This window comes from Coenobita brevimanus, chromosome 97, assembly GCF_032717465.1.
Source record: "Coenobita brevimanus isolate Jiangsu-jjx chromosome 97, ASM3271746v2, whole genome shotgun sequence".
In the NCBI taxonomy this organism is placed as follows: Eukaryota; Metazoa; Arthropoda; class Malacostraca; order Decapoda; family Coenobitidae; genus Coenobita; species Coenobita brevimanus.
Genome location: NC_137050.1, coordinates 33,656,461 through 33,673,327, shown reverse-complemented (window position 1 = coordinate 33,673,327; position 16,867 = coordinate 33,656,461). Strand labels below are relative to the sequence as shown.

General features: G+C 42.3%; 1 protein-coding gene across 1 annotated transcript in view; it reads left to right on the top strand.

Annotated features, from left to right (window-relative positions):
* Nucleotides 1–16,867, top strand: part of LOC145413647 (uncharacterized) — a 260,021-nt gene that overhangs the window by 168,415 nt on the left and 74,739 nt on the right. The window contains exon 7 of the mRNA XM_080283305.1: nucleotides 4,978–5,174. Coding sequence (XP_080139431.1) covers nucleotides 4,978–5,174 — 197 coding nt within the window. The remainder of the gene's footprint in view (nucleotides 1–4,977; nucleotides 5,175–16,867) is intronic.

Genomic DNA, 16,867 nt, shown 5'->3' with positions numbered 1-16,867 from the left:
AATGTACAGCTAGCCCTCTTCCTTCATGGTACTCAGCTTTGCTGGTTGTGTTATTTAAGTTAGTTTCCTGTACACCAGGAAACCATTTACTGCGCTGGGTGGTAACCATATAAACAAATTTTGGCACCAGGTGGTTTAGTGGGCAGTTATGGTGCTCCAGTTGGATTGAACTAGTGAAGGTTTATATCCAAGGGGTGGTTGGGGTTTAATGCTCACATAATGTCACTCAGGGATGAGCTAGGCTGGTCACAGTCATCTTAAATGTCAGGACCAACTTGCCTAGCCCCAGGCTCCTATGCTTCTTGTGGGGCAGCGTAGGATTGGATGATGGATGTAAACCATCACAAAGTACTCTAGTTGAAGGTGTATATGAGCATAATTTAACAAAATTTGTTGTTAGATCATATAGAAATACACTTTTAAACAACTAGATTCTGATGTATGATGTTTCAGGGCACTAAAAAGTGTTTTCATGCCATTACATAGCTAAATTATAATTGTGGAGCCCCTGTTTTATGGGTTTCATTACTTTGTGCAAATTCGTTTCTCAAGGGTGCCCATGTGGCATAACATCTGCAAAGGATGAGAGCTTAGTATTGCCAATTTCCCAAATGATAGTGAGATAGTCGTGCTGAATGAGGTGTAGTTCAAGTTTCCTATGTTGAATAATGGAGAAATTATGGATAGAGTTAATTTTATGGTGGGCATTAGAGTGGAATGGCAGAGGGTAGGGTGATGAAGGAATCATTGTTAGAATTCATTTTATGGCGAGAGTTGGAGAAAGGGCAGCCCGTTGAGAAAGGAGAGAGTGACGTGAAGGTGATTAGTTTGTGGCCACCTCTTCTTTAAGTAAGGTGTTTAGCTATAGAAAGGTAGGTAGATAGACTAATAAAAAAAGAGAAAGCACTGCTGAAAAGGTAGAGAAATTTGTTGAAGGAAAGGAAAGTTGTGAGCACTATATTCAGAACCATTTTTTGTCAGGTATGAGCAACTTGATATGTGTTACCTTATGTGTTGTTACAGTAACATGGTATGATTTTAAAACTATAGCTGGAATGAGAATGTTACAAATAAAAAAGTTATTGCATGAAAGTACAGTGTTATGATACTCATGCTAAGATATGGAAGTGAAGCATGATCTGTGCTGTAAGGACACATGTCTAGAGTTAGGAAAGTGGGAATGAGTTATCTCAGGTGTGTGTGTGTGTGTGTGTGTGTGTGCGTGTGTGCGTGTGTGTGTGTGTGTGCGTGTGCGTGTGCGTGCATGCTGGCCGGTCATGGCAGTAGTGTGGTGTGGATTTGATTGTTCTGGGAAGTTTTAGAAGTACTCTGAGATAGCTTGATCATGAGAAATGAATGGAGAGTGATAGACTGACCAAGAAAATGTATGGAAGTGAGTTGGAAAAAGAGAAGGGGGGGGGGGAGACTCAGGATGAGGTGGAAAGGATGGAGTGAAAATGTATTTGGGTGAGAGTCAGGCATGGATTGGTTGGGGGGGTGTTGAGGGCATATACCCCCTTCTTTTTTGGATAGCAGTGATTACCTACAGTAAGAAAGCATTATTATTTACCATAATATATGATGAAAATATCTTACTTCACATGCATTTTTTATATCATTGTATCATCATCATCATCATCATCATCATCATCATCATCATCATCTGGACCCCCTTTCCCACACAAGAGCAGGATGAGGAGTAGCAATGTCCAGACAGCCCATAATTGCCCAGTCCAATGGGCCATGCTTCCATTCACTCATCATTCAAGCCCCCAGAATCCTGGCTCTATCGGATACACCAAAAACATTCACCATATTCTGTATCTTCACATAAATGTGTCTGATTAAGTCATTCCTGACGTTGCCACATTAAAAAGGGGTGCCAAAATCCCTGATCATGCACTTCTCCTCACAACATTCATCCAGCCAGCTCGATCTCTTGTCAGTTCCCAAGCCTCACTGACTTCCAAACCTCTCTTCCTCACACACTCATCCACCATATCTCTCCACCCTCTCCTTGGCCTACCTTGCCTCCTCCCTCCTTCAGATTTGCTCAGATATACCTTTTTCACCACTCTTGTTATCCATTCTCTCCACATGACCATACCATCTCAGTACACTCTCTTCGATTCTGGTGTCCACCGACTTCCTCACTCCACACCTTTCACGAATCACATTATTTCATATCCTATCCACCCTCTGTATTCCACATACATTCCTCAGCAGTCCCATCTCCACTGCTCTTACTCTTGACTTTTCATGCCCTACCATAGTCTCACATCCATATGTTAAAGTTGGCACTAACACTCCTTCATGTAAGCCTCGTGCTGCTGCAACACCCAAGCCTCTGTTTCTTATCAAGGTCTTCATTGCACCAGCTACTTTTCTTCCTTGTGTCACTCTATTTTCCACATCTATTGCACATTTTCCCCTCTTTTCTATCACTGTACTCAGATATTTGAACTCTCACCAATTCCTGTCTCTCTCCATTTGCTATAACATCACACTGGGAGTCACCTTCTCTCTCAGTAACCATCACTTTACTCTTTTCTACATTTACTCTCAAGGCACGATGCTCACGGACATCAGCAGTAGCCTACCAAGTTCTTGTTGGGTACTTGCAAGCAGTGCTGCATTATTAGCATTCAACAAATGTGAGATATTCCATCCATCACCATTCATTACCAACGCCATCCCTCTCTCCATTACTCGTGTTTTTACTTCTCTCATCACCCCATCCATATATCTGTTGAACAACCATGGGGACATCACACAACCTTGTTGCACGTCCACACCAATCGTGAACCATTCACTTAGATACCCATTAACCCATGCACATGCGTCACTACCATCATAAAAGCTCTTGACAGCACCTAGCAGCCTACCGTACCATCTGCTGTACATCGTACATGTGCAAAACTTTCCACAATCCCTCTCTGTCTACTTTGTTGTATGCTTTTTCCAGATCCATGAATGCCATAAACACTTTATGGTCCTTCTCACAAGCCTTCTCTGCTATCTGTCCCACTGCAAATATTTGATCCACAAATCCTCTGCCACTCCTTAAGCCACCTTGTTCATCACTCACTAGGGCTTCTGATGTCTCTCGTACTTTCTCTATAATAATTCATCCATATGCTTTCTCTGCCCTGCTCAGTAAACTTATGCCACATTAATTCTTGCACTCACTTTGCTCACCTTTACTTTTGTACAGGGGTACAATTACAGCCTTTTTCCACTCTGCAGTCACAGTTTCACTCATCCATGCCTTCATTCCACTCTCTCCATTACATTTAAGCATCTCTGCATACACCTCATCAACCCCAGCTGCTTTCCCATTTTTCAGCTGCTTCACAGCACTCTTCACCTGTGTGAGTGTCACGTCTCCTGGCACTGCATTCCTTCTCTGCACACCCCCAAAACCAGTCATGTTGACAGCTGCTTTGCCCTCTCTATTCCCATTCATTAGGCTTTCAAAATAATCATTCCATCTGGTCCATACTTCATCTCCATGGGTTAATAATCTACCACCTACATTCTTCACACCATCACATTCCTTTCTGCTTTCACTTCTACATTTCCGCATCTCTTTCCAGAATAACTTCCTATTTTCAGACTAGTTCGCATTCATTTCTCTTCCTCGATTATCATTTACCACCTCCTCTTTCCTCTTCACTAGTCTCTTTATGTGCTTCTTGCTCTCAAAATATTAAGTTCTTATTTCAACTGAACCCCTATCCTGTAACCACTTTAGCCACTTCTTCCTCTTTTCCTCCCCTGCTCTCTTAACCTCCTCATCCCACCATGCCGTACCTTTCTTCTTTGTTGTTACTCTTGCCACAACACACACCACTTTAGCATTCCTAACTAACCAACCTCTGTATGCATTCCACAGGCTGTCCAGATCCATTTCACACCAGTTCACTGATTCTAACTCCTCCTGTACACTGGTCCCATAATCATCTGCCATTTCTTTGATCCTCAGCTTCCCAACTTTCAGTCTTTCTCCCTGACTGCTCCTCTCTCTCCTGATCCACCTCACTTCTCTTAGCTTGATCTTGCATACCACAGTCATATGATCTGACAGACCTCCACATTGTCCTTTCACGGCCCATCATCGATCTCTCTACGAGCACGTAATCAGTCAGGCTTCTTTCTACACGATCCCTGTTTCCTCTATACCATGTATATTTATGTGCATGTTTGTGTTTGAAATTCGAGTCACAAATGCACAACCTGCTCTCTTGACACAGTAGTGCATAGTGTTTATTTAATTGTTTAACTGCATGAAGTGATAATTCTTCTAGAAATTATACTTTTCCAAAGTACTGGATCCAGCCCTGAAAGTGGTGTGTAATGAAGAGAGGGATGCTGAATAGTAAAGGAATTGGTTATGGTGTGATTTAGTCATGGTCTTTTCTTTGTTGTAACTATTGCCACAACCACACACTGCTTTTGCATTCTTAATGAAGCATTCCCTATATGTATTCCACAGGCTGTACAGATCCATTTCATTCTAGTTCATAAATTGTTAAAGTTTAGAGTTGGAACTAGCATCTTAGTCCTTGAGAAAATTCTGAAGTGCCAGTGTTTATACAAGAAAATGATGCCATAGACTGCCAGATTGCTTCCAAGATGATGCTGGGATGTGGTAGTATACCATAGTTTATTCCAAGTTGATGAATTAAGGGATGTGTATGCAGTGATTGTATATGGATGCAGACTTGGGTATATTTTTGAAAATAAGTATGAATACATTGTGGATGTGAATGTGGTTGCAGATGTCATGTACGTCATTATATTCTGCAAATATGTGGATTGATTTTTGTAAAGTCAGCACAAGTGTTTCATTCCGATTTGATGAACAAGATAATTATTGCAAAAACCAACAATGCATCTTTGATATTTTATGTTTTTTCAGCTGGGTTATGTTCGGACATTGTATTTTATTTACACTGGCATGGTTACCATCAACAGATCCAGAGGAAGCGCATGATGGAGTTTGCGCCAAGAAGATCATCCTGTAGGGTACAAAAACTGAAGGAGAAGAGGGAAGAGGAGGAAAAGAAGATGGCCATAGAGATAGTTGAACAAGAAAAAAGAAGACAACTGGAGGAGGAGAAGAAAAAGAAGAAAAAAGAAGAGGAATCTGTGGCTGCAGAGAAAGTTGAAAGGTGAGTGCTCCTTTCTGGGAACTCCCTGATAGAGAATAGCTATGGCAGAACTGTCCAGACCACTTTGTTCTCTCAGGTTCCTCTTGCAATTTTGGCATTTCCCTTTCCTCTTGCTTATATTTTGTTCACTGTCTTCTTCCATACCACATACAGTGTTCCATGATGTCAGTGTCAGAGACATACACCCTCCCTACATACTTTGAGTGTTTCAGTACCAGCTCAGAATATAATATTAATCTTTAGCCTTTCCACAGTGTCATAATTTCTACCTTAATCTTTCTTAGCTATAACAGGAGTTCCCTTATGTGGCTGTGTTAGTATGGCACTTGCTTTTGTGATGCCAGCAACCATATAACAAAAAAGGCCATTTCTGTAGGCTGTAGCCTTGAAATTTCTCTTAACCAATACCCATTACAATGGAATCTCCTAAACTGTGCCTTTATGAGACTGGGCACACACTGCGATTTGAGAACTCTGCGAGTTAGAAATAACTGCAGCAGGATTTGACCAATAACGACTTCGACAATAACATTTTCAGATACTCAGTTTCAATAATAATGTTTGGATTCACTCAAATAATGGTTATTTCGTGAATGCCAAGTTGTTAAGCTAAGAATATCTCCATAACAAGATGAGGAATGAAACAGACAAACAAAAAGGAGATGAAGGAAATTGCCAAAAATGTCAACAGTAGTGAGGAGGAGATGGAGGATCCTCCTCTCGCCGCCTACCCTGGCTTGCCCACTGCCATCCCCTCCACCTTCACCGCCCCACCTGACTCACTAGCCATCTCTCCCTCTACCTCCACAGCCCCACCTGACTCACCTGCTTCTCCTGGTATACCTGCATCCCCCACCATAATAACTGTTGCTGCATTCTTGAAGAAATATAACATTCGACAGGCTGTAAATTTCTTCATCAAATTATGGAATGATACAACACTGGCAACCGTTAGACACACCTGGTCGGTACTCCTGCCACAACTCTACTGTAAGTCTGCTGAGATGGAGAGTAAGCGGCCATCAGAATTAATGACTAATGATTGGACTTGTAAATAAAATTTCAAGAAAATACCAGAAATAGTATCACGACAGAGTGAATGCTGGGCATCAATCACTCATCACTCGCTTTCTTTGACGACACCGGCTAGCCGAGGAAGAACAAAAGAGAGGGGTTAAAGTAGGTGAAGACATTGATGACATTGGGGACTTGCCTGAAGATTTTGACTTTGTGGGGTTTGATGGAGTGTTGACGGAAGTGGTTGACCCTGGCGTGAGAGGCAGGAGTAGGTATGAGGCCAGCGAGGGGTCAGGGGGTATACCACAGTAGCTTCCATGGGCAAGCCTCAGAACAGTCATCACACCAAACACCTCATTAACTCCAAGGTGAGTTTTATATTACTCAGTACGATTTAATAACTAATCCTATTATTTCAGCTGGGGACACAGTGGCTCAGAGGTAGAGCATCAAGCTCGTGATCGGGGGATCGTGAGTTCGAGCCTTGCCCGGGGCTGCCGTGCCGGGAGTGGTAGCGCACTCCTGTAACCTAGCGGGGCTATATGGCCAAAGTTGCCTAGCTTGGAGATTAAATCCCTATTATTTCAGCTAAAAAAAACAGTAGTGATAGGAGTGATTCAGAAGAGAAAAATGGGTAAAAGTCCTTGGGTGGCAGCACCAGTAAACCCTTTATACATGTGTTTTAATGTCACGCAAATAACGTTTTTGCTAATAACGGCGGTTTTCTGGCACTAATTAGACGTTATTGGTGAGATCCTGCCCTAATCTCATGGGGAAATTTACTTGTGAATCCATCATTTTGGAAAAGTTGTCCCCCTTACCCCCAAACCTACATCAAGCTGGTTAATAGCATACACTAACAACCTGGAAAAGAAATTAGTAAAGTATTTTTAATGGAAGTTGACAATATTGTAAGATTCTTACCTGACTCTGATGACATTGCTTGAATAGACAGGGGAAGGGGGAGGGATTCCAAGGCTTGAGGTGGACTACAGCCTCTCAATGTGAGGCGAATATGCTGCTGCCTGTGTGCTGCTTCCTCCTCATCAACCTCCCTCAGGAACCCCTCAAAGTCTGGTGTGGAGACAACAGAAACTGTGTCGTCATCGTCCACAGCTGCCCCTGCGGTGTCGTGAGAGTTAGCTGCATGTGGAGTGTCAGGCTGTGGCTCAGGCTGCGGATTTGACCGAGAGCGGCCAAAGTAACGGGTGGTTAGCTCTTAGTGACACTAATTCACTCGCTTGTTATGCAGATCTTTAAAAACATTGAACTGCCCTTTGAAGAGGAAAGGTAACCTCATTACGCCTCACTTCATCTCTGACCATGCTATCCACTTTTTCCTTTGCCATATCTATGGGCACAAGTACATCGCTCATGTCTTTCATTGAAGGATTCACATTCTCTGTCACTTTTTCACTTCTTTTTCACTTACACTCCATCCTAACCAGATGCTCATCATTATCCATAACAGCCCTCACCACTGCCTCTGTCGCCTCTGGCTGTGTGTTAACCACCTCCAGAATGTCCTCAGGTGCCATCTTGTTAAACCCTGGAAAGCAGCAGGCAAGTTCCACAACCTGAACCGCTCCCTTGTCGACTGGCTGTACAAGACCTGGTGGTGGCAGATAAAGGTGAGGAAGGATGAACCACAATGCATGGATGATTGTTGCCATACTCACCTGACCTCACGCTTTAAGCAGCCCATCAGTCGAGTCCTTAACATTGTATCAGTGCCAAAACTCTGCTACTGTCAAGACAGACCGAGGGGCTGTGGGGTCATGCTGCAAATTTTCATCCTCTTCTGGCCTTCGTCATTGTTGCCGTCACTGGTGCTGCCATCAACAGCTCCCTGTTACTGTTCTCCACCACACGCAGGGCTCTCCATCCCTACCGTTGTCGTGAAGCACAGCCATCTCAGGAGCGTCATCCATTACAGCCAGGATGAAACATTGATACACTAGCTGCTGATAGATGATTCTGGTGTCTGCTGTTACCTCTTGGTCAAGGAATTGGAGAAGGGAGGTGGTGTTGGGTGGCAAAAACAGCAACACCTTGATTCCTGAGTGGCAAGAGGTAAGGTGCTGCGGGTGGCACGGAACATTATCCATCAACAGGAGCACCTTGAAGGGGTCGCCCTCCCTCCAACAGTGCTCCTTAGCCTCCTGCCAGTATTATCCCTGACTGGCTAATATCCCACAGGTTCCTGAAGGTGTGCAGTTTCCTGGCCTTGTGGACGACAAAGGGCCTCATTTTAAAGGTCCCCACAGCATTTGTATGCAAAACGACTGTGTACCATGACCAGTCAGTCTTATGTCCCTTAGCCTGCTTCTGCTGACGGGAGGTGTAAGTCAACTTGGGGAGCATTTTCCATTGCAGGGCTGGCTCATCCATTCTGAATATCGTCGAGCTGCTGTAACCACCCTTATCTACAGCAACCTTCTGAAACTTAGGGAAATCTGAGGCCGCCGCTGTGTCAGCCAAGACCCTCTCGCCAGTCAGGTGCACGTTTCTGATCCCCTTCCTTCGGAGAAAACTTGCTAACCACTTGTTACTGTTGGAGAAGGGCCTCTCAGAAGTGGTACTAAGACATCTGCAGGTGACCCTGTGAAATAGCCTGGCCCTTGCATGCAGTGTTGATCTATCATCTGCGATGGTGTAACCTGCCTGCCATTTTATGGACATCTCCAAACACCTTTCTCTCCAGATGAGAGCCACGCTTTGGCATCTTACATTGCTGTCAATAGGTTCCAGTCCATAGGCATCAGTGCACTTCAAAATTTTTTTCTTGTTAGCATAGATGGGCCAGATTATTTTCCTTGTTGGCATGGATGGTGTGTATCATTGATTCGTTGAGTCCATACTGGAGGACAAATTTGGCTTTCTTCTTACTGCCATCAATCCTCCTTATTACATCTAACTTTTAGGTGTAAGTTAATGTTGGCTTCTTCTTTTCCTCTCCCTCAAAGAAGTTATAGGTTTAAGAGGGTTACAATCGGCCTTGGTAACACTGGGCAGATGAAAGCACGGAGTGGAAAAAAAAAAGTCGTTTTGTAAACTACACTAGAACCACACATTGTCAACAGAGGAGAGACAGTTCATTGAGCCAGGTAGGTGTCAGGGCTCAAGCCCGTGCGCCCTTTGTGCTTGGTGTGGGAGGGAAGCACTGTGATTGGCAAAGAGTAAGTGCTGTGCTTGAATATGATTGGTTTATTACAGTAATTGTCATGATTGAGTACGATTGGTTAATGCCCGGCTAGACACGCGGGCTTGAGGTAATGGTGGCACATATTGCACCAGGCATAGGAAAAGCTTCACTTTTGTGGCTACATTAGCGAATTTTGTATAATTTCCATGAGTTACTGATATTGCAAACTGTTGCACGATGTTGCCGCGTATTATGAATCCGCTGTGTAGGATCACATAATTTAGGAGATTCCACTATACTGAATATATCTTTTGCAAATAAGTCTTCCTTTATTATTATTTTTAAAATAATAGTATTTGTTGTATGGTAAGAGATGGATTGCAACCTGGAGGACCTGATGAAGAGGTGTTACGAATAAGATTGTGACATTTTGTTTCCTCGTCTACTCTGGTTTGAATGAAACTTGTGTCTTTAGTATGTGTTTTTTTATTATGTGTTGTTCATGAATAGAGTGTTATGAATGAGTTGGCATGTAATGAGTGTCTTTATTATGTCTATCTATCTATCTATTGCCAGATGCCTTAATCCCATACGGGGTGGCCACAAACAAATTGCCTGCACACCATCCTGTCCCCTGCCATTTCTCTGCCCTGCTGCCAACTCACACCTCCGTCTCTCATATACATTTCTTCTCAATCCTCCCATCTCATCCTTGGCCTCCCCCTCCCTTTCCCCCCCTTCCATCTCACAGACATACACTCTCCTTGTCAGTCTCTCACCCTCCATCCTCTCCACATGGTCAAACCACCTCAGTGTGTTCCTCTTAACGCTTCCTATCACATCCACATCCACACCACAACGCTTCTTTGTATCCTCATTTGTCAGCCTCTCTCTCCATGTGACTCCACAGGCTCCTCTTCAATAACTCATTTCCACTGCTCTCACTCTTGACTTGTGTCCTTCCAACAACGTCCAAGCTTTACTTCCATACGTTAGTGTTGGTATCACAATACTGTCATGTAGTAACTTTTTCACTTCCATGCTCACTTCCCTGTTTCTTATCACTGCTTTCAAAGAACCAGCAACCTTTCTTCCCTGCTGTACCCTTTCAAGCACTTCACCCTCCAAACCTCCATCCTTACTCATCACACTACCCAAGTACTTGAATGTACTCACATTTTCCATTTCCTCACCATCCAACCTCACTATACATTCACTGACTTCACCTCTCTCAAAGACCATCACTTTACTCTTTCCTACATTTACCTTTAGATTCCGTTTCTTACAAACTCTCCCAAACTCATCCACCCAGCTTTGCAGCTCCCTTTCATCTTCACTTAACAACACAGTATCGTATGCAAACAACAGTACAGGGAGTTTCCAAACACTACCCCCACTCACTAGGGCCACTCCAACATCCACTGCCCTACCTTGTATCTCTTTTATTATCCCATCCATGTTCAGATTGAACAACCATGGAGCATGACACATCTCTGTTTCAGCCCAACCTTCAAAGAGAAAAATTCACTCAGTTCACCATCCACACGCACTGCAGCCTTAGCACCATCATACATACTCTTCACAGCATTCAACAACTTCCCATCTACCCCATATATTCTTGATACTTTTCACAATCCACGTCTATCCACCCAGTCATATGCTTTCTCCTAATCCATGAAGGCCGCATACAACTTCTTTCCCTTCTCTAGAAACTTTTCCACTGAAGATCTAAGAATGAATATCTGACCCACACAACCTTTTCCATTCGTAAAGCCTCCCTGTTCTTCTCCAACTAATTCCTCTGTTATTTCCCTAACTCTGTCAGTAAGTATCCTACCATACACTTTTCCTATAACACTAACAAGACAAATGCCCCTGTGATTACCACACACTTCTTTTTCCCATTTTCCTTTGTACAAGGGAATACTGTAATTATACCTGACTTCCAGTCCTCCGGGACTCTTCCTTCCTCCCAGGCCAATCTGCACATCTTCCACATCCATTCTACTACTATCTCTCCTCCATGCTTCAGCATTTCACCACACACTCCATCAGTTCCTGGGGCTTTCCCCAATTTGACTTTCTTCATTGCTTCCACAACTTCTATCCTACTGATTTCTTCCTTTCTTCTCACCTCCCTCCTTCTCCCAGCCATTCCCCAGTCACTTATACTCACATTACTTCCATTCTCTATGTTCAGCAAGTCCTTAAAGTGTTCATTCCATCTGCTCTCTTTTCCCCCCCTCTCCACTAGTAATCTACCATTGTTATCTTTCACTCCCCAACTACCTTCACTGTCACCCTGTCTTACTCTCTTCACCTCTTTCTAGAACATTTTCTTACAGTCCCTCCACTTTACACTCAGATTTCTTCCAAATTCCCTATCCACTCTCTTACTCAGTCTTACTAATCTTTTCATCTCTCTCTTCCTTTCTACATATAACTCTCTCTTCCACCTCTCAGTTTCTTCCACACCCCGATTTCTCATCCATTCATTGTATGCTTTCATCTTTTGTGCCACAGCCTGTCTCACTTCTTCATTCCACCATGCTGTTCCGTGCACCCTCTTCCGTCTTCTCTTCACCCCACACACCACATCATGTGCTGCACATAATTCTTCTTTGAATATCTTCCACGTCCCCCATCTGTTCCAATTCATATTTACCCAATCGTTCCTCCACTTCTCTCTTATATTCTGCCTTTTTCTCATCCTCTTGTAACCTTTCCAGTCTCCTTGCAACTACTCCTTCCTTCCATCCTTCCCTTCTTCTATTTCTCCATCTTACTTGGATCTTGATTCCAGCCACCACCAAGTAGTGGTCAGAAAGTCCACTCCTCCAACCTCTATAAGCTTTTGTATCCATTACACATCTTCACATCCTTTCATCCACACACACATAATCAATCATTGCCTTCCTTTCATTCAGTTCACCACCCACCCATCTCATCGCTTGCCATGTATACCTGTGGATCATTTAGTGCCTGAAGAGGGTATTGGCTATCACCAACCTCCTCCCATTGTGGATGTCCGCTAACGTGCTGCCATTCTCATCTCTCTCAGCAGGCACATCCCACTCACCAACTGTTCCATCCACCTTCACATTCCTTACTTTACCATTCATATCTCCAATCAAAAACACTCTCTCATTCCTTCCAACTTTTCCATGCACACTTCCACATTTGTCCAGAACTCTTCTCTCACTTTGCTTGCACGATCTTGCATTGGCGCATAGACGCACACAATCGCCCACATTTGTATTCCAACTTTCAGTCTACCCACACAATCCAAGAGCCAACTGATCCATTCTCTCTTATGTTCTTCCATCTTTTACTCACAACAATACACACTCCTTCTTTTGACCCCTTATTCGTACCTACTCCTACACATATACTCCATCCATACTCCCATTCTCTCACACTCTCTCCTCTCCATTTTGTTGCAGTTACTCCACATACATCCACATTCGCACCCTCAAGCACCTGGACAATCTCTCTCTCTCTCACCTCATCATTCGCACCCCTTACATTCCACGTTGCGATCCGTACCATGTCCTTTGTCCGGTAGTATGTGTTTTTTTATTATGTGTTGTTCATGAATAGAGTGTTATGAATGAGTGGGCATGTAATGAGTGTGTCTTTGGTATGTGTTTTTTTATTATGTGTTGTTCATGAATAGAGTGTTATGAATGAGTGGGCATGTAATGAGTGTGTCTTTGGTATGTGTTCTTTTATTATGTGTTGTTCATGAATAGAGTGTTATGAATGAGTGGGCCTGTAAAGAGACCAATCTTTCTCTTGTTCCTTATTGTATAATACTGTGTAGTTGGTGAGGTGTAGAATACTGGATCTGAGTTAGTCTCTGATATTATTACTGTATCAGTATTGTAAATGTGGGGGATATTCATTGTATGGCCTTTTTGCATGCATGTTTATAAATAGTTCCTGTACAGGCATAACCCAGTTTAACGATCAAATTGGATAGGTAAAACCCCATCGTTAGGCGGGGTGTTGTATATTAGGGTACTTTTAACATGTACTTCAATGTGGACCGTTTACCAGCCTTGGGTTTCCTCCCAAACCAAGTCCAAAACCCACCCAGATGAGCCCCCAAACAGGTTTAACGGCAATCTAAGTGGCCTAACAGCTGTCAAGGAAGCTAACCTAAGCCTAACACCTGTAAATAACTCACTAAAACTAACAAATCAGATCTGAATATCGTCAAATGTAAGTCTGGAAAAAATCAGGCTTAGGAAACTGTACCCCAAAATGACAATGTTCACCCCACAGTGGCTAAAACACATTAATTGAAGTCTAAAAACAGTTTATAAATCAACCTAAACACACAGTGTTAGTGTAAAATATCATCAAAATCGGTAAGAAAAATCAAAACCCATCATTAAACCGGGGTTTGGCCATCGTTAAGCGGGGTATGGTGCAATTTTAACCCCCATCGTAAAGCCAGGGTATCGCATCTAGGGGTATCGTATATCGAGGTATTACTATACATACAGTAGTTTTACATAGTTGTGTTTTATATAAAGGTGTAGTCCACAGAATTAGAGTTAAGCTTGTGTTGCCCTATCTCCATATCTGCTTTCAGACAATCTGTTTTCAAACACACACAAATTGTTTGCTCATACCTTTTCCCTTTCCAACTTATTTAAATTATCTGTACTGCTCTTTTAGAAGCTATGATTTTTTTTACATCATTCAAACATATATTCATATTCATTTTAAATTCATGTCTTGTTCATCCATCATTTTTCTCAAAAAGATTCCCAGTCTGCTTTCACCATTCCTCATGCTCTTTTAAATGTACTGTAATAATCAGATTGCACACTGTCTCCACTTACATAAGGTTGGTAATACAAACTTCAACCTCTCTTCATAAGATAGCTCTCTCAAGCTTGGTATAATTCTTGTGACCATCCCTTGTACCTTTTCCAGTTTATTAATTTATTTTAAAATGTGACCATACCACTGCAGTATATTCTAATCTTAGTCTTATTGTGGACAATATTATCTCCTTCAACATAACCTCCCCTGTGTAATGTAATTAAAAGCCATTTATGTTAGTTATCAGTCTGTATGCCCCTCCAGTGATCCTGTTACAGGCAGTATGCATTTCTGGTGATGAGTCATTCTGTTTGGTCACACCTACAGTAGGTAGTTTTCTTTTGTTACCTTACCGATCATCTCTCTTAATTTGGATTATTATTATTATTTTTTTTCATTAAATCCCATTTTCCATTTGTAGTTCCAGTTATAAAGTTTATCCAAGTTATCTTGCAACTCTTTGCAGTTATCTTCATGATTTAAGTACAGGTATTTCATAATTTTTTGCATTATATGCAAATACACACTTATAACAACCCAACTCTTCTGGCATCTCATTTGCATATATTAAGAGCATAAATGAGGTTCACACTGTGTGTGTGTGTGTGTGTGTGTGTGTGTGTGTGTGTGTGTGTGTGTCACCATCCACACACTTGATATAGTGCTGCTTTGGGTGTCTGCCCTTCCCTCTTTTCCTTCCTTCCACGTCTTTCTTTCCTTCATTCTTTCCTCTTCCTTCTGACTACAGGTGACTTTACATTCCCTCTTCTGTCATTCTTTCCTTCATTCTTTCCCCTTCCTTCTGCCTGTAGGTGACTCTGCACTGGGTGACAAGCTAAATGGTTTCCTGTATACTAGGAAACCATTTACTATGCTGGATGGTAACCATAAAAGCAAATTATGGCATCTGGTGGTTTAATGGGTAATCAAGGCGCTCCAGTCGGATTGAGCCTGTGTGTAGGTTTATATCCAAGGGGTGGTTGGGGTTTATTGCTCACACAATGCCACTCAAGGATGAGTTAGGCTGGTCAGTCTCATCTTAAATGTCAGGACCAACTTACCTAGCCCAGGGCACCTACGCTCCTCATGGGGCAACGTAGAATTGGATGATGGATGGATGGTATTAATTTAGTTGAATACAGGGTTTGAGCTAAGTTTGTATTGTCCTTCCTCCGTATCTACTTTTATTCAATCTGTTGTTAAACGCATGGTTATTCTTTGCCTGCACCACCACCTCTTCCACCCCATTCTAAATATCTGTACCTGTACTTGTTTGGGAAACTGAATTTTTTCATGTCACCGAGACACCTGCTCTTCCTCAAATTGTATTCATGTCTACTTCTCTATCCATCATCTTTTGCAAAAGATTGTGACTGTCTAGTTGTTTTAAACTTCTTACACCTCTGTACATCATAATCAAGTCTTCCCTTTCTCTCCTCTCCCATAATGTGGTCAACATAAGCTTCTGTAGTGTTTAATCATAGGCAAACTCTTTCAAGTCAGGAGTCATCTTCATGGATATCCTTTGTATCTTCTCAAGTTTGTTTTTTGTTTTTTTCTTTTTAATGTAATGACCACATTGCTGATATGTACTAAAATCTTGGCATTATCATGGAGTTTGTAATCTCTCTCAACATCTCATCCATAAAATTTAAAACTACTTGCACGTTTGTCAAGAGTCCATATTCCACTAATCCTGCTGATATGTTTTTCTGGTTACAGGTCTTCATTTAGTATTACTCCTAAATTCCTCACTTCTGTTACTTTGCTAATTTTCTCTTTTACCATTTTGTATTTGCATCTGGTTCTCTTCTCACTGACCCCAGTTTCTAATACATGACTCTTTGCAGTAAAATCCATTTTCCGGGTCTGGCATGACTCTAGTTGTGTATTTTGTTAAAGTCATCTTGCAGCATTTTACAACTAGTTTCATTTATAATACTTTTTATAAGTTTTGTATCATCTTCAACCATATTCATATACAGTAGCTCCTCAGCCATTTTAGCATGTCATTTACTGTACACATATGAAAAAGACAACTGGAGCCAGCACTGAATCGTCGGGTACGTTGCTGGGATATCTTATCTATTAATACTTCTCTTCTGTCATGTCAACAGTTTTACATCCATTTTAACAGTTTCCCATGTACCACCTCCAGCAATTTTAAGTTTTCACAACAGCCTTATGTGTGACACCTATTCAGATGCCTTCCCCAGATCCAGGTAGACACATTCTACCCAGCCTTCTCTGTCTGTAGCAACCTAGCTGATTAGTAATGCATGACAGTCTTTCTTGAAATCCAAATTGTTTTGTCACTATTAACTACTTCCATCCGCCCATCCATTATCCAATCCTATGTTGCCCCATGAGGAGTGTAGGAGCCTGGGGATTGGAAAGTTGGTCCCAACATTTAAGATGAGAGTGACCAGCCTCACTCATCCCTGGGTGGCATTGTGTGAGCAATAAACCCCAACCACCCCTTGAAGATAAACCTACTCAGGCTTAGTCTGATTGGAGTACCTTAATTGCCCACTAAACTACCAGGTGCCATAATTTGGTTATATGGTTACTGCCCAGCGTGTTAAATGGTTTCCTGTTGAACATGAAACCATTTGGCTTGTCACCCAGTGTAGAGTCACTCATAGGCAGAAGGATGAGGAAAAAGTGAAGGAAAGAAAGAAGAGGGAGTGTAAAG